The 23,541-nt window shown below is 37.0% G+C and overlaps 2 protein-coding genes across 6 annotated transcripts in view; both read left to right on the plus strand.

The window, feature by feature from the left end:
- Positions 1-2,409: 2,409 nt before the first annotated feature.
- On the plus strand, positions 2,410-19,061 carry LOC144436193 (uncharacterized). Of its 2 annotated transcripts, none has more exons than XM_078124913.1 (15): positions 2,410-2,587; positions 10,702-10,784; positions 11,163-11,257; positions 11,481-11,617; positions 11,991-12,086; positions 12,382-12,504; positions 12,707-12,807; positions 13,651-13,723; positions 14,010-14,092; positions 14,483-14,696; positions 15,092-15,283; positions 16,057-16,250; positions 16,737-16,934; positions 17,485-17,626; positions 18,256-19,061. In XM_078124913.1, exons 1-15 carry the CDS (start codon positions 2,443-2,445, stop codon positions 18,351-18,353), a joined length of 1,974 nt encoding a protein of 657 aa, XP_077981039.1. In that variant the 5' UTR covers positions 2,410-2,442; the 3' UTR covers positions 18,354-19,061. The 2 variants fall into 2 exon arrangements, with proteins under 2 accessions (XP_077981039.1, XP_077981038.1); XM_078124912.1 differs by lacking the exon at positions 2,410-2,587 and adding an exon at positions 3,856-4,013.
- A 1,338-nt stretch (positions 19,062-20,399) lies between these two features.
- LOC144436192 (uncharacterized) overlaps positions 20,400-23,541 on the plus strand; it is a 12,968-nt gene continuing 9,826 nt past the window's right edge. For all 4 annotated transcript variants that reach the window (XR_013480942.1, XR_013480943.1, XM_078124911.1 and 1 more), the window contains exons 1-2: positions 20,400-20,548; positions 23,482-23,541. The exon at positions 23,482-23,541 is cut by the window's right edge and continues 23 nt beyond it. Coding sequence is in view for 2 of the 4 variants with exons in the window: in XM_078124911.1 (XP_077981037.1) it covers positions 20,404-20,548; positions 23,482-23,541 (205 nt within the window). In the remaining 2 variants the exon portion in view is untranslated. The remainder of the gene's footprint in view (positions 20,549-23,481) is intronic.

Genomic DNA, 23,541 nt, shown 5'->3' on the forward strand with positions numbered 1-23,541 from the left:
AAATGTAATTCTAACTAATACCATGTTTCATTTGTGATGATGACTTGATATTCTCATCTCTTATTTTTATACACATACATTGTTCTTGAAACCACAAGACTATACTATGATATGCTATGCTATGCTATGCTATGTTATACTATGCTATACTATACTATACTCTACTATATAATAGATAGTCAACGAGTTTGGGAGGTAAACAAGGGGGCATAGTTTTTGGCACATAACCCTACCGAACGAGTTGTTTATCTCACTTATACTACGGCGTGATTGGCTCAAATGGGTCTTTTTCAAAAGTTTGTGTAATTGTTTGCAAATTGAGTGCTGAGCGTAATATAGGTCACACCCCTAAGAGAGAGTGGGTTATGGCTCCATATAACCAACCGAAATCGAGGCCTCTGATTGGCCAAGTCGGTCTAGCCGTAGTATAACCTATACTATGCTATACTGTACTGTACTGTACTGTATTGTACAGGGGGTTGAGGGGCGAGTACTTTATCCACTGGACTATTTTTTTATTTATATTTAAATTTCTCAAAGTTTTGACAACCTCATTTACGTCAATATTCACACTACAGGGCACATGTAGTTATGTAAGGGAAAATCAAGACTGGACCACTAGGTAATATCTTGTAGTTACGTACGGTAACATTATGCACGAGTCAATGTCACCCCCACCTCGGGGCATAATGTGGGATTTGGAAATTAGTCTTACAAAATTTGTCAAATGCCCCACCCCCTGGGGCAAGACTTTCTAGAAAATCCCCACCTAAAACAAGTTAAACTCCCAACATTTCCCCCACCCCAATGGGTGGGGCATTCAAAAATTCTGACTGACACACAACCACTCTTTTACGTCCGTGAAAATGACTAGGGAGGTCAATATGAGATAATTGCCCCACCCCTCGGGCATTGTTTCATGGCAAACACGGTCTTTAAGACTGGACCACTAGGGAACTTGGAGTTATACGTACGGTAATATATTACGACTGGATCACTGCGGAACTTGTAGTTACGTACGAACCACTTGAATGCTACAAAACATGGTTTTATTATTCACCAACACCTAAACAGAAGTTCCGGAAAGCGAGAAACTTTTTTCCATTTGTTGGGTCGTCACAACTATAAACCATGGTACCTGACGAACCCACACGTCAACCAATTTCTTGCGACATTGATGATAAGCCCACAGCCCACGCGAGGCATTACACTCATTGTAGACATTACTTCATTTACTTGTACCTGTAACTCACGGTTTTATAGCATCCGACATTTGAGGATTACCTAATGCCAAATTCTAGAACGGTAGCTATATATGACAGGCCGTTCATTTTCCCATTTCGCAATAAGAATTTTCGTTTTGAGGGGGATTAAACTAAAACGAAGGAATTACGTTTCTTACGTTTCTAAGGCTTTGAAGGTGAGTACTTTATCAACTGCAACACAGGAACTTGTAATTATGTATATGGTTATAGTAACTATTTTCTATACAAATGCCAGAATTCTGTCATTTTTAGAACTGTTGATTGCATAGTACTAGCGAGTTAATTCTTGTATATTTTTAACTACATGTCATAAATTACATCATTGGATCATCTATAACTTATATCCTAGTACCAGGTTTAGTTCAGTCAAAATGAAAGTGATGGTTATGTATACATCGATTCAGTAGAATACTGTGAGTACATTTCAAAATGCAAAAAAAAATACATCTCAAAAACATCCTAGTTCAGCTTGTTGATGTAGCTTTTAATCGTAATGGTTAATTTGCATAATTAATGATTTTTCGATAATTGGGCTATGTGTTAACGATGCAAGCTCCAAATTTCATATAGTTTCATATAATTAATTTTCCAATTAAGGGGTACACCATGTATAATACCTATTGCTCAGAATTCTGCATTCCAACAATGTGTGTAAGACTAAAAAAAATATGGTTTTGCCATTACGAGAGGCATTCAGTTCTGGTTCTATTGGTTATTATACAGAGGAAGGTGAATTTATTAAGATACTTTAGAACAGGGGACGAAATTAATATGAAACTTCGATGTGAAAAAAGTGTGTTTCTATTGTAATATCTTATTCACACAAAAATGTACTTTAGGCAATTGGTCGAAAATTATCAGATGCTATGTGTAAAACGAAACTACTGTATGGTAACTTTGGGGTTCAGCAGACAGACAGACAGACAGACAGACAGACAGACAGACAGACAGAGTTAATGATATGGTAAGACGCGTAGAAACTGACCTATTCAAACAATAGTCCAATAGATGATTGTCTATGTCTGCTGCTGTGACCTTTTGGTCTAGGTGAACTTTTAAGGTTGATGTGACCTTTTGGTCTCGGTGACCTTTTAAGGTTAAAACCTTTATAAATTGGAAACCAGGTACACACAAGCCAGAAATGACACACAACCCTGGTAGACAGTGCCTGGTAGACATGAAAGTTTTATGGACGCTAATCGTACTGTTATTGTGTGACATTGTTGGTGCACACATAAGACTTGTGTATCCACCAGCAAGACACTATGAATTCGATTTTTTAGACGATGTGAATACCCTAGAACCTTGTGGAATGAGATCAGGTAAGACGTCAGTAGTAACATGACATTGATTCGTGTTTGTTTCCCCTTTTACCTACATGGTTTGTCTAAAATAAGAAGTCACTTTGTTAGAATCGATATATCTGTATGTTTAAGTAAGGCATTGTTTGTTCATGGAAATATACAACCGTCGGTTATACATCAATGATTTGTTCTATATGCACCTATGTATACCAAGGAAAGTGGCGTTGCAATCAAGAAAAACATGGAAATTATGTCTTTAGCGAAACGCTTTCAAAATCTCAGTGTCCTGAATAATCAGTTAGCTATTTATAGTATATTGTTAGCTATTATCGTCCAAAAAAAACATAAAAAGTGCAGTACCATAGCCTGCGGGGGGGGGGGGAACAGGTGCCCCCCCCCCCAGAGTTTTAGGGAAAAAAGGAAAGAAAAAAAGCAACTTTTCGAATATATAGCGATGTTATTAAATAAAAATCGTTATTTACTTGACGATTCCTAGCACGTGCGCTTTGAATTGATGGTTCACTAACGTCAAAAGTAACTGTACTTACACTGACTCCTCGCTAATATTATGTCTCTCTATTGTACACTGGCTTAACATTGAATAAAAAATGTGTCCAGTTAAAAATTGTAACTTTTTGCAGTGTAGCGAATTAAAATTCTCTGTGCGGGGAAAGTGCAAAAGAAGTGCGCACACTGCATTTTTCGCGAGTAACAGTAGTCTTGAAAAAGTCTCCTTCATTTGAAGACAGCAAGTCGCAATAATGTCAGAGAGTGAAACTCCCCAAAAAATATATTTTGACATTTGTCAGGAAACAGACAGGGTAAGCATACCATTTTATATCACGTCAAGTGAAAAAGTCATTCAACGTGAGGTCGCCTGCATACAGTGACTCCAAAGATGCACTCGATCTAATTTACATCTTCTTCCTTATATTAAAGCATTTACTGATAAAACGACAGATCTCTTTTTGAAATATTTTGTGGCCCTAAAAAACCCGAAAGTACTCTATAGTAACTTAAATTTGGGGTTCAGCAGACAAACACATACACGCACGCACGCACACACACAAATCATGATATGGTAAGACGCGTAGAAACCATGTACCTATTCAAACAATATAGTCCAATAGATGATTGTCTGTGTCTGCTGCTGTGACCTTTTGGTCTCGATGACCTTTTAAGGTTGATGTGACCTTTTGGTCTCGATGACCTTTTAAGGTTAAAACCTTTATAAACTGGAAACCAGGTACACACAAGCCAGAAATGACACACAACCCTGGTAGACAGTGCCTGGTAGACATGAAAGTTTTATGGACGCTAATCATACTGTTATTGTGTGACATTGTTGGTGCACACATAAGACTTGTGTATCCACCAGCAAGACACTATGAATTCGATTTTTTAGATGATGTGAATACCCTAGAACCTTGTGGAATGAGGTCAGGTAAGAAATCAGTAGTAACATGTCATTGATTCGTGTTTGTTTCCCCTTATACCTACATGGTTTATCTGAAATTAGAAGTCACTTTGTTACAGTCGAAATATCTGTATGTTTAAGTAAGGCATTGTTTGTTCATGGAAATATACAACCGTCGGTTATACATCAATGATTTGTTCTATTTGCACCTATGTATACCAAGGAAGGTGGCGTTGCAATCAAGAAAAACATGGAAATTATGTCTTTAGCGAAACGCTTTCAAAATCTCAGTGTCCTGAATAATCAGTTAGTTATTTATAGTATATTGTTAGCTATTATCGTCCAAAAAAAACATAAAAAGAGCAGTACCATAGCCTGCGAGGGGCAGGGGGGCAGCTGCCCCCCCCCCCCCCCCGAGAGTTTCAGAAAAAATGAAAGAAAAAAAAGCAACTTTTCGAATACATAGCGATGTTATTAAAATCGTTATTTACTTGACGATTCCTAGCACGCGCGCTTTAAATTGATGGTTCACTAACGTCAAAAGTGACTGTACTTACACTGACTCCTCGCTAATATGTCTCTCTTATTTTACGCTGGCTTAGCTTTGAATAAAAAATGTGTCCAGTTAAAAATTGCAATTTTTTGCAGTGTAGTGAATTAAAAATTCTTTGTGCGGGAAAGTGCAAAAGAAGTGCGCACACGCACTGTGCATTTTCCGCGAGTAACAGTAGTCTCGAACGTCACCTTCATTTGAAGACAGCAAGTCACAATAATGTCAGAGAGTGAAACTCCGGAAAAAAACGACTTACTTAATACTTGTAAGGACGTTGTACGTGTCCAATTCACACTATGATCATAAATAAGAACCGTAATCTTGGCAGTTAAAAAATAAAGCATTGTTTCTGGTCAACGCGCGCATCACTTAAATACCCTCGCGTCGGTCTTCTTTTTTTTTTCGTGTTCGTCCAGCGCATGCGGATCCGATGGGAAACAGAAAAATAGCCCTCTCTACTTCAGTGAAGACAACTACAGAGCCAATCATGAACAAGCAAATGACATCTGCCCCACACACACTTGCTCTAAAGTACTAAATAAAAAGAACAGTAACTGTCATAAATGGTAGACTGAGTGACAGGTTTGTTGAGATTTAAAATAAAATCGCGTCGTCGCACCATTTTAGACAGAATGTCCTGACCAGAAGCAATTCTTTTTTGCCTTTTATAGCCTGGGTTATGTTTCTATACACGATTCAATAGTTGTTGTCCATGTTTGCCAAAGTCCTAGTAAGGGACCGGACAGAATTTACGGCAGGGGGGGGCCTGGGGAGAAATTATCTCTGACTTGGTTTTTTTTCCTGCCCCCCCCATCCACTGTGACCAAAATTTCACAGCCCCCCCCCTTTCAAAAGTATAAAAATTTCATGGCCCCCCCCCCCCAAAAAAAGTGCACAATATCCTGCCCCCTACAATAACTAAAAGGAGTACACATTTTTTTGTTACTGTAGCACAACTGTAATATTTCTTTTGGTACTACTATTATGTTACTATTTCAGCCCAAACAACTTAGTAGTTGTAGAGGAAGTTTTTTAGAAAACAAAACAAAATAAAACATTTTGACCATACATGTAATCATACACATGTGGTATAATCTTGTTTATTTCCCAACTAGACACCATAAGTAGTCATCACTTAATACCAAGGCATTTGATGTGGTGGTTTTAACTGTCATTCACTGATACATACACAGAAACACAGACACAGAGTAAACACACATTCACATGCGTGATTTGTGAAAAACTGTAGTGGGGACATTTGTGGGGAGTATCTAAGGATATCACATCACCTACATAGTGTATTCAAATATATATTTATACTCATTACATATAATATTTCTTTTGGTACTACTATTATGTTACTATTTCAGCAGATTTTATGCACACTGAGGTCTGACAAATATAGCTTTCACTTTCCTACACCAAATCCATTACCAATACACATGTAAATGTAAGACATTTGTGACTTCATGAAAGTGCAAAGAAATTCAGAATGTTGTGGAATACTTAGATGTAATCAATATGCTTTCAGTTCCAAAACCATACATATTTAAACCTATAGTGTCAGGCATTTGTGACTTCATGATGGGGACAGCAAATTCAGAATTGTATTCAATACACTGTACAGTGATCAGATGAGTTAGTGCAAAGCCCACTGATGAAAAAACACTTAACACCACGCAGACATCTAAATGCTACAATATTTAGTACAGATAGATGCATTTGATGATGCTGAGGAGAGAAATAGTTTAATTTCACTGGTTTTAGATAGAAAGAAAGACAAGTCTTGCCTCACATCTTCAGACTCTAGTGAGTCTGAGAGTGAAACTCAAGAATAGCGTCAAGGAAAGAAATAAAACACCTATCTAAATTAATCTGGCCAGACGTTTTTGTATTTACATTTTTCACCAAAAGGTCACTTTTTAATCACATAAATTACAGGTCCTATGCTAGTATATTACCATATATATATATATACATATGTATCCTTGATGGTAATTACACACTGAACCTGTTTCCACAGTGCTAAAATGTATGTATGTATGTATGTATGTATACATATGTGTGTGTGTAAGTGTGTGTGTGTGTGTGAACAACTTGGAGTATATAAGAGTAATTCAGGGTGTATCAAATTAATCTTGAGTAGTGTTTTTATGCTTCACTAAATAGGTACATACAAAAGTACACACTTCCATTTTAATACATAAATGAAAGTGTAGACATTCAATATTAAAGGCGATATCAAGTGCTATCTCACGCAATGCTAAATTTTCTAACATATTAATTTTTTTCAATGACAAAATATTTCGCGGCCCCCCCCCTTTCAAACCATGAGAATTTTCATGGCCCCCCCTTCAAGCCTCCCATTTTTTTCATGCCCCCCCCCCCCAATTTCTCCCCAGGCCCCCCCCCCTGCCGTAAATTCTGTCCGGTCCCTAAGTGTCTGGAAGTGAATATGGTCCCAGTACATACAGTACATACTAAAGCATTTGGGTATCAAGTATTGAAAGCATTTGGGGCATCAGGTATTGAAAGCATTTGGGTATCAAGTATTGAAAGCATTTGGGATGGGGTATCAAGTATTGAAAGCATTTGGGATGGGGTATCAAGTATTGAAAGCATTTGGGATGGGGTATCAAGTATTGAAAGCATTTGGGGCATCAGGTATTGAAAGCATTTGGGTATCAAGTATTGAAAGCATTTGGGTATCAAGTATCGTCTCTGTTACTCGTACCTAACCTCTCGCCGCAGGGGGGTTTTGCCTATGAGACCACCCCAAACGAGGCTGGGTAGAAGAGCCCCCAGCGGTGAGAGTCTGGGTAACCGAGATTATATCAAGTATTGAATGTAGACTCTCTTACAGCCCTCGGGAGCTTCGCTTTACTAAAATTAAAGCTAAACGAATTATTTTGCATGTACCGATGGCAGCTAATTAACCGTACTCGAATATCCTTGTACTGTGCGCCCTCATCGACCATGATAGAGATAAACATTCGTTGACGTGTGACTGCGACGCTCCGTGTTATCGGGAAGCCCCGATAAATACAGACTCCACATTCTTCTCTCTAGTTGCACGGACTTGGTCTTCCATTAGAGCAACTAGTGGACTTACAACAATTCCTATAGAGTGACGTGATGAGTCTGTCCATCCACGCATATAATCATAAACTATCGGTAATAGCTGATAGCATAGCGATTTACCGTACCCAGTTGGCAAAACCACCAAAGTGTCGTGACCGTTCGCGCTATGAGACAAAACTTCCAATTGTTTTTCCTTTATACGTTGAACATTCCATCAATTCTAGCATATTCAATAGCCTCTTGTAAGCTTGAAACAGAAGCCATGTTGAAGGATTGTATCTGTAGTTATAAGGAGCATTACGTGGAATTTATGGCATTTATTAATTATATTTGGTAATGGTCGTAATGGTCTTTTTATTGCATAGTAGATTAAATACACAGTAGGGCACATCGATACAAAGTTCACACTGTTATATAATTTTAGCTAAGCATCAATCGTTTCAACCAATGGCCTTTGTGTCTAGTAAATTGGGCGGGCTTTCAAACAACCAATCAACTAATACATTATTTGGCTAAATTTGGACAAGTCTTAATAACAGTCCTCGGACTTCGCGAAAATACGGAGCGTCGCAGTCACACGTCAACGAACATATATCTCTATGTGGTCGATGAGGGCGCACAGTACAAGGTTGTTCGAGTACGATGGCGTACGTTTTGTAGATGGTATCGGTACATACAAAATAATTCATTTAGCGTCGATTTTAGTAAAGCAAGTTCCGAGGACTGTGAGAAAGTCTAGTATTGAATGGTATCAAGTATTGAACGATTCTTGTTGTGTACATACACTGCACTTCTGCAATCACCAATTTTGTTAGTTTATGGAGTCCAGACAACGACGAATCTTCCAGTAAGCCCTACCAGACTATTTTAGTAAAGTATCATTAGAAAAATACAAATTTATTACAAAGAGATTTTCAGCAACATAATTTTTTCATTATACAGTGTATGGAACGACAACCTTAACTGCATAAACAAATAAACAAATCTAACACTACGTGACTGTACACTGCAGTAATGCATTTATGAATTGAAAGTCCCATAATTGCCCCCAACTGTCTCAATTACTCATTCAAAGTTACCACAGTGCCCAAAGTCTCATATTACAAGAACCCCTCGGGCCCGGGCATAAACGATCATACGGGGAGGGGCCGGGGGTGTGCTCACAAGGTATTAGAAGGGTATACTTTTCAGCATATCTCAAAGGGTAGGGTTTTACCACGCACCCCCCCCAACACCCCCCTCCACACACACACACACACACACACACACACACACACACACACACACACACACACACACACACAAATTTACATAAAACGTTTGATGTCTTCTTATGGCATTTGCTTTGACACGTATTCAGTACCTTTGGCGATAATAAGATGAAAACATCACAATCTGTCCCGTTCTTGCAAATGGGACACTTCAATGCAGTCCATAGTTTCAATTTTGTGCGATACAGTTGGTATGAGAAATGGTCATGATGGTCTCTCTTGTGGATTTTTGGTATGAGAACATTTTGGGTTTGGAAGTCTCAGAGGAGCCCCCCTCCCCCCCCCCCCTCTCGTAATATTTTATACACAGTTGCCCCCCCCCCCCCCGGTAGAAGAGTAGCTCCTGTTCCAGAAAGATCTGAAGTTTCATAAAACTTGTTTTTGTGTTGTGCACAACAATTGTTTAATGATAGATATATCACGCACTTTTCTGAACAATTGTCAACATCTGTGTATTTATTTCACCAGAAATTGTACAAATGGTACTTAACAGGAAAAAAAAAGAGGAGCAGAAAAAGCAAATGAGTCAATAAGCTAAAAGTTCTGACAATATTACTTCCAGCTAATAATTACACTAATACTAAAAGAAAACAAAAAAAGAAGAGCAAAATATTCCTGGTGAGGACCATGGATATAGTCCGCTAGGGACTAATCTAGTCCATGGTCAATAAATAAATATAAATATATATACAGCCTGAGTTACAGCGTACACTTATCAAATTAAATGAAGTGCGAACAATACACTAAGCACTGGAAATGAAGGAAACAGCAATGAAAGGCAGAAGACAGGAAAAATGAATCAAATATGTAAAATATGGTGTTTTAGATTTGTCTTGAATGCATGGCGATTATGGGTATTCTTTAAAGTAGGGGGAAGAGAGTTCCAGTGTTTTACAGCAGCATTTTTGAAATTGAATTGGCAAAATGTATGATGTATTTTTGGTATTGGAAAATTTCCGTGAGTTGCTGATCTTGTTGTGTAATTGTGGGGTAATATTTCATTTATATAGTGGTTTAAGTTGTGACAATAACGGTTAGTTTGTAAGTCAAATATGAACATGCATGTATGAACTTTGCAGAGTTTATGAATATCTAGGATTTTGAGGTGATGGAATAGAGGGGCAGAATGTGAGTGGTAATCAGAGAATGTTATTAAGCGAACAACTTTCTTTTGTAAAAGAAGGAGATGTTCAAGTGCAGAGGGATACGTGTTGCCCCAAATTTCAATACAATAATTTAAATGTGGTAGGATTAGGGCACTATACAAGAGAACAAGTGTTGATTTTTGAATGTAATGGCGATTTTTTGACATGAGACCAACCTTAGGGCTTATGACATCTTTAACTTTCTGTATATGTGATTTCCATGTTAAAGCTGGTGCAATTGATACACCAAGATAAATAGCAGAGGTCACGTCGTCAACGGGTGTGTTTCCAATTCTTAAATGTCCTTCTGTATGTGCAATTCTTTGTGGGGATTTAAAAATCATATAATTTGTTTTATCGATGTTAATTGTTAGTTTATTGGTATTGCACCACATTTTTACTTTATTAAAATATACATTCATATCATTAAGATTAATATAGTTAGTTTCCATGGATTTAAAAAGGTTAGTATCATCAGCAAACAGGCGGAATTTGAAGGCGTCAGAGGATTTATTAATATCGATCGTTAATGTAAAGAAGAAAAAGGATCGGCCCTAGTATGGATCCTTGCGGTACTCCACATTTTACTTGTTTTGGGGTAGATTTGATTCCGTCTATGTTAACGGCTTGTTGACTCCATCTAGAAAAATCAATAATCTTTACAGGTGATGAAGGACCAATCACAACGTTTGCTACTGGTCAGATGATCAACATCAAATGGGTTCAAGCGATGGCATACTTCCACACGGTAAGATTTGTCATCTTACCCACGTTGCTCTTCATAGCATCAGTTAGTCTAGTCCCGACATGGTATCGTTACGATTTACACCCCCACTCACGTTGGCAATAGGAAAATGGTTAGGAATATGGTAGATACCGAGGTAACTGGTTGAAAACACAGGCCTTTCTTTAAGCTTAGTTTTATCTTTAGAAAAATCACACTTCACCGAATTGACGAGTCTCTATGAAAGTTTCTTTTTATGAACGACAATTCTTTCCGGGACATTGCTGAGTCATGATCCATGGACAACATACAAGGCTATATTATTAATCTACCATTATTTTAATTTGCACCGTGTTGTCTGTTAGGTTTAGTAGATTCACCTTTTTTTCTGTCTGTATCAAGGGAGGCTATAAAATCGAGTTGTTGGAAGAAAACGGAGATGTGACTACACTCACAGACTCTGATGATGACAATTATGTACTGATAGAGAATTCCGCGTAAGTTTTATAAATAATTATACAATGTCGGTAAATAGAAGTTTTGAATAATTCAAGCTACACTTTAAAAAAAAAATAAACATGGAAATTATGTTGATACTGTCTGAAGACATGGAATAGTTGTGAGCCACTCTTTAACCTGGTAACTGAATATCGCCCTCATAGTTTAATTTTCAACTCCTCTTGTTTTTATCTCAATTTCGTCTTCATTCTTTCCTTTCAGGCAGGAATACTTTGAGATCACTTTGCCAGAGAGTATTACGTGTAATAAGTGTACTATACGTATCATAAGGCAAGCTCTAGAGTGGAATGATAATGTTGGTAAAAACTTCTGGTCATGTGCTGATATCTCAATACAAGGTAAAACAATGATTTAGCAAAACATCTATCTACACGAAAAATAGTTCAAACCGCGTTGTTTTATTTACTTTCTTCCTTCTTTAAATTTACATTGAAATGTGTTTAGTTAGTGTGAAATGATTCATTAAAATATGCAAATGGTGACACACTAAAGTCAGATAGCAAGCACAGTGATATCTAAATGTATTAGCCGATCAGAACAATTCATTTTTCGTTCTCTTTCACAAATTTGTTTGTGAATTGTGATTGTGATTGTGTTTCTGTTCTTCATTCATTCATTCATTCATTCATTCATTCATTCATTCATTCATTCATTCATTCATTCATTCGTTCGTTTGTTTTCTTCGTTGGTTCATCATTTGTTGGTCCCCAGGCAACGCTGCATGTGACTGTTCAGATCACGGTACATGCTCAAATGACGTTTGTACCTGTAACGACTTGTACCATGGAAACGACTGCCAGTACCAAGGTAAATAATTTGATGGATACAACTTTGGTCGAAATCAATAACGTGGTATATGGCTAATTATCAACATTTACGATTGATATTGAGAGGGGCAATATTGCAAATGGCCTTATTTCAAATAAACCTTATTTGAAAAATAAAAATGTGAAAGGTCAACGAAAATATAATCTAGGCGCCAAATTTTCAAAATTGAAATGAAACGACAGCAATATACCGTTATATATACCTGAAGTGTTTACACGTCAAACGAGAGTTCCGTTGTCTATTCTTAAAGTGTTGTTATATGTGTTGTTTGCAGACGAATGTACGGATGACACCGACTGTGGTACGGATGGAAAGTGTTTACAAATTAAAGCATCAGCTTACTTCAGAAAACAGTGCTTCTGTGCACAAGGTTACCATGGTAATAAGTGTACTCTAGGTGAGCTTCACTGTTGGTACCTGTTTTCTTCATGTAAATTTAGCATATATTATGTCAGTATAGGTATAACAATCTCGAAGGAGGTTTTTTGTTTTTGAATTTATGCATATGAGTCTCAAAAGACTAATCTATAGATATCATTTCATTTACTCGTTTTGGGACTTTACTTTAATGTTCGTGTCATTCATATCATCCTTTACAGTAAACCCAACAGATTTCACCGTTGTCGTTGATCATGACGAAGAGACTTACTATCATCGACATTTGTCTGACAGTGTGGTTATGTATTGGAAAATCCTAAAGGTGATTTGATTATTCTATATGTTACTTAGTACACGTGCATATTCTTTTGATAGATACCAACACACACACACACACACACACACATACACACACACGCACACACACACACACACACACACATACATACATACATACATACATACATACATACATACATACATACATACATACATACATACATACATTATATATATATATATATATATATATATATATATATATATATATATATATATATATACTTATATAATTGTGTGTATGTGTGTGTGTGTGTGTGTGTTTGTGTGTGTGTGATGTCGTAACGAACTACTAAACACACTATACAACGCTCCACAACTGTCAAAATACATGAAATTACAGACGCGTTGGGTATAGCACACGATCCGAGACAATCAAATGTGCTGAAGCATTACATACAGGTATGCATCAAGAAAAATGAACAATATTCATTTACTTTTAATACTTCGGGGTTTTCTTCGTTTAGCCAATGAAAACACAAGGGGGCTAAGGGGTTTTGTCACTACGAGTCGGTAGACAAATTTCAATACCATTAGGTCACTCGTATTTCCCAGCTGAATGAAGAACAATATTTGGAAATAATAATTATAATGTATAATACAAATTATGTTATATTGATTGTGGTTCTGTTGAAGGGGTGAATAAATGGTGGAATTTACTATTACTGCTAATATAATGTTGCTAATAAAATGGATATTGTTTACCTTTCTGTCTGTCTGTCTGTCTGTCTGTCTGTCTGTCTGTCTGTCTGTCTGTCTGTCTGTCTGTCTGTCTGTCTGTCTTTCTCTAAACTGATTCTTAACTTCCATAAATGTACATGTACAGGATTCGTCAGAAATAGAGATAGCATTGGAAGTGCACGGAAGTAGTTGGGCAGCAGTAGGCTGGAAACCTGAAGGTATATCAATATAAATCAATCAACAAACTTGATCATTGATTTCATAACAGTTAATATCTAGAAGTTTTCACCATCGATTACCGAGAACGCGTCGACTGCTTTCACTTCCACACGATGATAGAAATATACGCATACACACAGCAGTCTATAACTATCCTACCAGATTGGAGTGGCGTGTTACGTGAGAGAACTGAGTTGCTTGAGAATGGGGGAGGGGGGGGGGGCACTCAGAAAGGGTCGGTTAGATCTTGATAAAATGGTTTTATTTGGATGGCTTTATTTGTAGGTGTTTCCGGTGATTGTACAGACTTTCCTATTGATCGTGATGGCTACCCCGATAGAGATGCAGATGATCATCGCAAACGAAAGGTGAGAAAGTCACGTGTTGATATATCATGTGACGAGAAATCAGAGAGAGAACGACAAGGGTTGATCGCGCGGTGGCTGAGCTGTTAGTACAACTATTGATACTTCGTATGCTACCACTACTACCATCACCATCACAACTACCATCACAAATCCTATTATAACTACCACTATCGTCATTGCTAACACCACCACTACCACCAACATCACCAACAGTTATTACAAATACCACCATTCTAGAACAACCATTACAGATTTTAACTTATAATCAGCACCACAACTGAACTGCAACCACATTCACCACCAATCAGTGAAATTATAACACATTTTGACATATCACCTTATTATCTCCCTAAAACCATCTTAAATTTTAATGGAATATTTGTTAACTAGAGAGACGAGCGAGTACTGTATTCGATGGAATGTAGTGATATGGTGATTGGTCTTGCTGTCCAAGACAACTATCATCGCATTGGTGATTATTACTCACGTGACCTGTCAACACCAAATTTAGATGAATGGTTCGGTGGTAATTATAGTTTAACAGCAGCTGCCGCTACACAAAATGATGGCATCACAGTGATCAAATTTAGAAAACCCTTATACGGTAAGATTAAATAAATTTGTCAGAATTTAATCTTCAAAAATCTAAAATAAATGTCAGGATAGGAAAGGGAAAATGTTTTTCATTACCATACATAACACTCATTTTGTTGGTCATATATATTTAGTTTATCATCAAAATAATGTAGAAAACAGAACGTGGTTCTTTCAGTGATAAAAACATATTAATTTCAACGTTATGTTCTCTTTGTGCAAAATTCAGTTACATGTGATGAATACTAGCATCAAAATCAACGCAACTGATCCAAATCATATTAAAGTCAACACGTATTGATTGGTTGTGTGTTTGCATTCTACAAGGATCAAAGGTAACGAATATGGGAGCTGAATTTCTGACGTGTTACACATTTAAACATAACTTTGTCTCTCATTGTCCAGCAACCGAAAAACAGGATTATAACATTGAGAACGGCCTTATGAAAATCATCTGGGCACGTGGTCAGGAAATCGGTGAATATCACCCAGGGCCAGCTGATTATGAAGTCAACAAAGAGTTTTATAAACCAGATGAATTCAAGTGGCATGGTAAAGATGAAGAACAGAGGGGACATATAACTCTGAATTTACATGGTATGTCCACTTCGATATTCAGTTATGATAATGAGGTATCATGAAATATGTGTTGCTTGATCACAATTTAAGAGATGTATTTTGTGGTTTAGTTCTCGTTTTTCGGGAGCGGGGTAGTTGGAGTAGGAAAGTGTACATAATTCTTTACACGTGTATACAGTTTGATATTAGTTTTTGTAATTGTTACGCGTAAAAGTTCTGTTTCATGACATAGTATAACAGGCAAGACAAGCAAAACTTGATTTTTGTCATGCGGTCTACGGGAGACTATATTTTTCATACTATTAGATACATTCTCCTCTTAATAAAACGATCACAGATATGGATATACTTTTACCAAGACCTCTCTACCGGTAACTTTATTAAAATACCCCAACCCCGTAGACGTCTATATCCCAACTTATGACCATATCTTCAGGCTCTCGTGTACCTCAGACCACTAACGTGAGTGGTATGAGCGTGTACCAAGGACAGAACTTAAAAGAAATTCGTTAGCACAAATTCATATCTTAACACAAAGTATTTATCAACAGGGTAAACTAAATGAATTACAAACACATTTGCAGTTAAACTTTAATAGTAAAGAATCATACATACATACATACATACATACATACATACATACATACATACATACATACATACATACATACATACATACATACATACATACATACATACATACATACATACATACATACAAACAAACAAACAAACAAACAAACAAACAAACAAACATGTGTGTAATATCGTATATTTGGATATTCTTTTAGAAAATCCCGACGATTCCCGTACTGGTAATTGTAAGGGAGAGTGGAAATCTCCATCGACTTGTGAGGGAATATCATGTGATTACCGTGTCACGTGGTCTTACGATGACAAAAACGATGACGTCACTTTCGAAATCATGACAAGTAATGCTGTCGATAAGTGGACTGGTATTGGATTCTCAAAGGATGTTTCCATGGTGAGAAGGGATTTATTTAAATAAGAATAGAAATATAGATTATAAGTTTATCAATATAAACAATGACTTCATTGGTCTACCAGTCTTTCCTGGAAGTCAATTCTAGGAAACATTATTCATTACAAGAAATCACTTAAAAGTACGTAAACTATATGTATAATTTATCTTGTTTTACGTCAATTGATGGATTTGCTTATTTTTTGTTTTGATATCTATTTAAAGCTGAGGCTACATGTACTGTGTTACATCACAAATTCACGCGTAAATGTTTATACATTTTGACAAAATGCAGTACACTTTGATGAATATGATTGGCTAGGCTATGTTTCGTTGCAATTACATAATTCGAAAAATGGAGAAAGGTAGGCCAATGAAATTGATGGAAGGAAGGAACAAGAGATTTGTTTTTCATACATGAACTTGTCGTTGTTGTTGTTGTTGTTGTTGTTGTTGTTGTTGTTGTTGTTAAATTGTTGACTCTTGTAGCCATACACAGATGCCGTGATTGGATGGGTTGAAAGTGGTGGTAATTCACCTGAAATATCAGATCGCTGGATTGACGCAGCACGTAGTGATGGCGCTGTTCAAGATGAAAACGACGATATTCGATATAAAGCGGGGTCTATGATTGACGGGATGATGACGATGTCGTTCACAAGGAATCTGAAAACTGGAAACACACAGGTGGGTTCTCCCAACAATTGTACGAAGAGTGATATCGATATCGGGACATTTACGGCTAAATACAGTGAATTCAAAATTTTACACAAGTCTCCATGTGAAATTAGTTACTATTGGTTACAAGTTAATACTTTGACAGTGAGTTTACGCTAGACAAGGTAGAATGATGTGAGACCATTCATGACATTGTTGTTGTTGTTGTTGTTGTTGTTGTTGTTGTTGTTGTTGTTGTTGTTGTTGAACCTTATGATCTGATGAAGCATGTCTAGATCGTGTGGAAGCGGAATCATGGATCGGCAATGTTGACAGATTAGATCTGATATGGTGATTTATGTTTTCATGTGTCACGTCACCGTAGTGTTTCAGACTGACGTGATGTTAATCTTGGTGCAGCCATAACAATAAAAATAACGATAATTTTACCATTCTCTCTAACTTATCAGAAAGTATTGTCCAGATGATAAATCTGTGGACAAAATATTCCGAGACTCCTTCTACAACAATTCCAAACATAAAGTGAAAATATGATATTTATATTACGATATTGTTACAGGATGTAGATTTCGATGGGGATGAATGTGTCTATTTCTTTTACGTTGTGTCTGGTGGTACTTTCGATGCAGTGACCAAGGAGATTTCAAGCCATTTTGCCACACCAACTGTTAGTGCACAACCTATATGCATTGACGTATGTGGTAAGTTTGCTCTGTGTGTGGGGGGGGGGGAGGGGGGGGGGGGCTGTGCAGATAGATCTAGAACTGTACCAACACAATTTTTTTTAAGATTTGTATATTGCTGTAATGTTAGTTGTCGATATACTAATGCCTTGAGATACGATTTAGTAGACACTTTGGAATGATTTTTCCAACATTCCTACACTACGTAATAATTAGGTTCCTTTCCTTTCCTTTCTTGTTTTGTTTTTGTAAGCTCTTATTTGTTTCTGTGAAGGATTTATTATGATATTCTTCTTAAACACGTTTGAATTGTAACCATCACCATAGTAACCGAGATCTCAGTGTAGCGTCGCTAAATGACAGATTCGCGGCGACAATGCTTGGGTGGCAATGCAATGCCTACACCTGGAAATTGTCATTCAGACATTGCACCTGGAAATTGCCATACATTCAGACATTTGGATCGCAGAGAAAGTACTATATGGACATATTATACGGATATAATATACTCACCTCAAGGCATTGACAAACATAAAATCATGAGCTAACCTGTAGTTGAGTTTTATGTAAATAATCATAGAGATATGGAATTGTGTCTCAGGTTGGAATTTTGACATTTACTGCATTTACTCGTTTTACTTCCACAGATGTTAGCGACGCTACTTTATCAACCCCAAAATGTGTGACGTATTTACTTGTTATCATTATGATTACCCTTGGAGGGAACATGTTTTGGCTGCACTAAAATCTCAACGTGAAAAAATGCATGGCGAGTCGATGATGGGTACCGGGTTGCTACACATTGGAGTGCGCCACCAACGGGAAGTACTGATGGATCTCAGACAAAATATTGTTACTATCCAGAAATATCACTTTTGAAATTTTGGCAAATTTAACCAAAATTAACGTAAAAAATCATCTTTGTACTACATGTACTTACTTACAAAGAGGAGCTAACTACAGCATGATCTAATAATATGTTGATTTATCTACTAATCTGGTATATTAATTGCATTTATCTTTAATAGCTATTATATTATAGCATTACCAATTCCAGTGAATTTTGTGACGTCATCGCTGTACATTATTACTGATAATGTACTCCGTTATTGGGCATCGCGGCCCCGGAACGAGCATAACAATACAAGCTTATTTGTTCTGTTTCGTCATACGACTAGGTATTTTTTCGAAATGCATGTTGTTACTTATGGTTGTCATTTCCACTGTTTAAAAATATAACGCATTCATGAAACAAATTTGTGTTCACAGCAGTTCATTGGAGTGTATATGTGTGTGTACGTGTACGTACGTGTGTCGCTATGATTAGTATTCAGCTTCCGGGCCGAACATGGCAGACGATGTTCAGCGCTGTGTCTACTATACGTTGTTTTGCGTTTCTCGGTCTACAAATTCACTGGAATTGGCAAAACTATAAAATAATAACAATAATGTACGTCCTCCCAGTCCATAATGGACTCAAGCAAACTTTGCACTCCATAATGGGCTCGGCTGTCGCCTCGCCCATTATGTCGTTCAAAGTTTGCTTTCGTCCATTATGGGCTGGGAGGGCGTACATTATTGTTTAAATAATTGTCAAGTGTTTTGATTAAACAAGATAGATTAGTACTTGTAAACAAGATAACTTGATTATCATATTCAGATTAATACCTAATTTTCCAATGGCGTGATCAACACTTGTCTTTACACATGGAAATTTACATATGGCATGATCTTGAATCTCAATCTTAAATATTCATGTGGAAAGTTCACCATGTCTTCTAGATCAATGAATCTAGGTAAGAGATCATTTATTAATTATAGCAAATTATATTTAGAATGATGACATCACTGTCATGTCAAGGTGACAACTAGAACTCATATGTTAGGGATACGGGGAAATAAAGACAGATTAGATTTGATTTACAATGCAACTGTTGGTGTGTGGTGTCTTTCTCTGCCTGGGTGTAAGGGCGTACTCGTGAGTGATAATACCTGTGTGGCTAATTCCTAACTTAGACAAGCTCGTTTAATAGATCCTGGTACCCTAGAAAGATAGAGTAGAGAATCGTTTACGTTCTACCAATCTACCTACAACTAACCACTTTGACACCGAATCGTAACTTTAAGGAACCCCTGAACGTAACAACATAATCATCAGTGTTAGCAGTCTTCTTTAAATACTGACATACAAGTACAGTCTGTTCTTTAAAAATGTAAAAAGTTATTTAGCGCTGATAATGTTCAATCATTTTTTAAACTAATAAAATTGGGTTAGCCTACATCGGTCAACTCCTTTTCTATAGCTAAAGCAAATCGGTGAGGACGTGTGTGTGTGTGTATGTGTGTGTGTGTGTGTGTGTGTGTGTGTATGTGTGTGTATGTATGTGTGCGTGTGCGTGCGTGCGTGCGTGTGTGTGTGTGTGTGTGTGTGTGTGTGTGTGTGTGTGCGTGCGTGCGTGCGTGCAGTGCTGAGTGTTTTTTGACTTTATAAAACAACTAAAGTAAAATCGCTTTAAAAAAAGACTGGCTTAAATTCACCTTGTCTTTGATGTACACTTAAAGTCCTTACAAAATACTTTGCCTATATCATATGGTCTGATAAGTAGCCAACACAAGGGGAAATGAAGTATATATCATACGGTCTGATAAATAGCCAACACAAGGGGAACTATAGTCTATATGGTCTGATAAGACAGACGTGTAGAAACCGTGTTTATGCCTGCTGCTGTGACCTTTGGTCTCGGTGACCTTAACTTCTATAAATTGGAAACCAGATAGACACAACCCTGGTAGACATGAAAGTTTTGTGGACGCTAATCGTACTGTTATTGTGTGACATTGTTGGTGCACACATAAGACTTGTGTATCCACCAGCAAGGCACTATGAATTCGATTTTTTAGATGATGTTGCTACCCTAGAACCTTGTGGAATGAGGTCAGGTAAGACGTCAATAGTAACATGTCATTGATTCGTGTTTGTTTTCCTTTTTACCAACACGGTTTGCCTATAAGAAGTCACTTTGTTAGAGTCGATATATCTGTATGTTTAAGGAAGGCATTGTTTGTTCATGGAAATATACAACCGTTGGTTATACGTCAATGATTTGTTCTATATGCACCTATGTTTACCAAGGAAAGTGGCGTTGCAATCAAGAAAAACATGGAAATTATCTCTTTGGCGAAACGCTTTCAAAATCTCAGTGTCCTGAATAATCAGTTAGCTATTTATAGTACATTGTTAGCTATTATTGTTCAACGAACCATAAATAATGAGAACCGTTACCTGTAAACTTTCGGCGTTCGTGTTAGGTCAAACAGGCAATACTTGTATAGGACGTTGTACGTGTTCGATCATAAATAAGAATGTTATCGCACTTTTTATAGCCTATGTCATGTTTCTATACACGATTCAATATAGTTGTTGTCAATGTTTTCCAACGTCCTAGTAAGTGTCTGGAAGTGAATATGGTCCCAGTACATACAGTACATACAATGTATAAGGGAGCCGTCTTTATTTACGACCTGAGGAGGGGGATCGGAGGAATTTAGGGGGGTCACTCAAAAACTGAGGAGTGAAGGGGGGGGGGGGTTACCCAAAAATTGGGGAGTGAAAGGGGGGGGGGACTACTCAAAATTGTACATGTTAAAAGAGCACCAGAAAGCATTCTTTTAGTCCTTGAAATTCAAAAATCTCCGGCACCCCTCCTTTAACCACCCCCACTTGGCTCCCTCAAACTTTGATTCAACTAATACCACCTGATTTCAAATTTCATGGTACTACTTTGGGAATAAGCTGCATTCATTGTTACCCCTTCCTCTAGAAATATGCTACATCCATAACGTTATAAGGAAATTCAAATTTAAAATAAAAAGTTTGATAGTGTGTGTGTGTATGTATGTATGTATGTATGTATGTATGTATGTATGTATGTATGTATGTATGTATGTATGTATGTATGTATGTATGTATGTATGTATGTGTGTGTGTGTATGTATGTATGTATGTATGTATGTATGTATGTGTGTGTGTATGTATGTATGTATGTATGTATGTATGTATGTATGTGTGTGTGTATGTATGTATGTATGTATGTATGTATGTATGTATGTATGTATGTATGTATGTATGTGTGTGTGTATGTATGTATGTATGTATGTATGTATGTATGTATGTATGTATGTATGTATGTATGTATGTATGTATGTATGTGTGTGTGTATGTATGTATGTATGTATGTATGTATGTATGTATGTGTGTGTGTATGTATGTATGTATGTATGTATGTATGTATGTATGTATGTATGTATGTGTGTGTGTGTGTATGTATGTATGTATGTATGTATGTATGTATGTATGTATGTATGTATGTATGTATGTATGTATGTATGTATGTATGTATGTATGTATGCATGCATGCATGCATGCATGTATGTATGTGTGTGTGTGTGTATGTATGTATGTATGTATGTATGTATGTATGTATGTATGTATATATATATGTATGTATGTATGTATGTATGTATGTATGTATGTATGTATGTATGTATGTATGTATGTATGTATGTAGGTACGTATGTATGCATATGTATACATGTGTGTTAGTCGAGTGTGTGTGCATGTGGTGTTTCAATGGAACAATCAACCACAATTTGTATAATGTTTGTAGCGCACCATTAACAGTTAATGAGTTATGATGACGGTAATATGGTGAGCTTATGAAAAAAAATTGTGTCAAGGAGGATGGTTACGAAAACATTTCAAGCAAGGTAGGGGGAGGGGTCACTCAAATGTTGTGGATTTTTAAAGCAATTCCTCCGATCCCCCCCCCCCCAAGTCGTAAATAATGACGGCTCCCTAAATACTACACTGAAGCATTTGAGTACCTCAAGTATTGAAAGATTCATTTGTTGTGTACGTAGACTTCTACAATCACTCCTTTTATATTAGTTTATGGAGCCAAGACAACGACGAATCTCCCAGTCTAGGGTACCACACTATTTTAGTAAATCATCATTAGAAAAATACAAATTTTCAGCAACATAATTTTTCATATATACATTGTATGGAACGACAACCTTAACAGCATAAACAAACAAATAAACAAATTTAACACTACGTGACTGTACAGTAATGCATTTATGAATTGAAAGTCCCATGCTTTGCCATTTAACCCCCTTAAACTATCTCAATCACTCATTCAAAGTTATCACATCACAGTGCCTAAAGTCTCATATTACAAGACCCCCCTCGGGCCCCCGGGGGGGGGGGACTCCCATAGACGACCATACGGGGAGGGTCCTCTTGAAAGGGGTGGGTTTTTTTGTGATCCCAAGATATTAGAAGGGTATACTTTTCAGCATGTGCAGGTATCGCAAAGGGTAGGGTTTTAACCCCCTCCCCCCACATACATCTACATAAAATTTTTGATGTCTTCTTGTGGCACTTGCTTTGACACTATATTATATTTAGTACCTTTGGCGATAATAAGATGGAAGCATCACTACATTACCACATAACAATGTGCTATGTTCTTGCAAATGGGACACTTCAAAGAATCCATAGTTTCTATTTTGTGCGATACAGTTGGTATGAGAAATTGTCTCTCTTGTGGATTTTTGGTTTGAGAACAGTTGGGTTTGGAAGTCTCAGAGGAACCCCCCCCCCCCACGTAATATTTTATACACAGTTGCCCCCCCCCCTTCCCAGTAGGAGAGGAGCTCCTGTTCCAGAAAGATCTGAAGTTTCATTAAAAAAAATTGTGTTGTACACAACAAATATTATTATACAAGTCAGTCTAATGATAAATATATCACCCACTCTTCCGTCAACGTGATTTAACGATAAGATCTAGGAAAATCAATAATTCTTACAGGTGATGAAGGACCAATCACAACGTTTGCTACTGGTCAGGTGTTCAACATCACATGGTTTC

Source organism: Glandiceps talaboti, chromosome 6 (genome assembly GCF_964340395.1).
Source record: "Glandiceps talaboti chromosome 6, keGlaTala1.1, whole genome shotgun sequence".
Classification (NCBI taxonomy): domain Eukaryota; kingdom Metazoa; phylum Hemichordata; class Enteropneusta; family Spengelidae; genus Glandiceps; species Glandiceps talaboti.

Coding starts and splice junctions, on each gene's coding strand:
- LOC144436193 (XM_078124913.1), top strand. CDS start 2,443: ATGAAAGTTTTATGGACGCTAATCGTACTGTTATTGTGTGACATTGTT. Junction 12,505..12,706: donor TGGTAATAAGTGTACTCTAG/GTGAGCTTCACT, acceptor CATCCTTTACAG/TAAACCCAACAGATTTCACC. Junction 17,627..18,255: donor TATATGCATTGACGTATGTG/GTAAGTTTGCTC, acceptor TTACTTCCACAG/ATGTTAGCGACGCTACTTTA.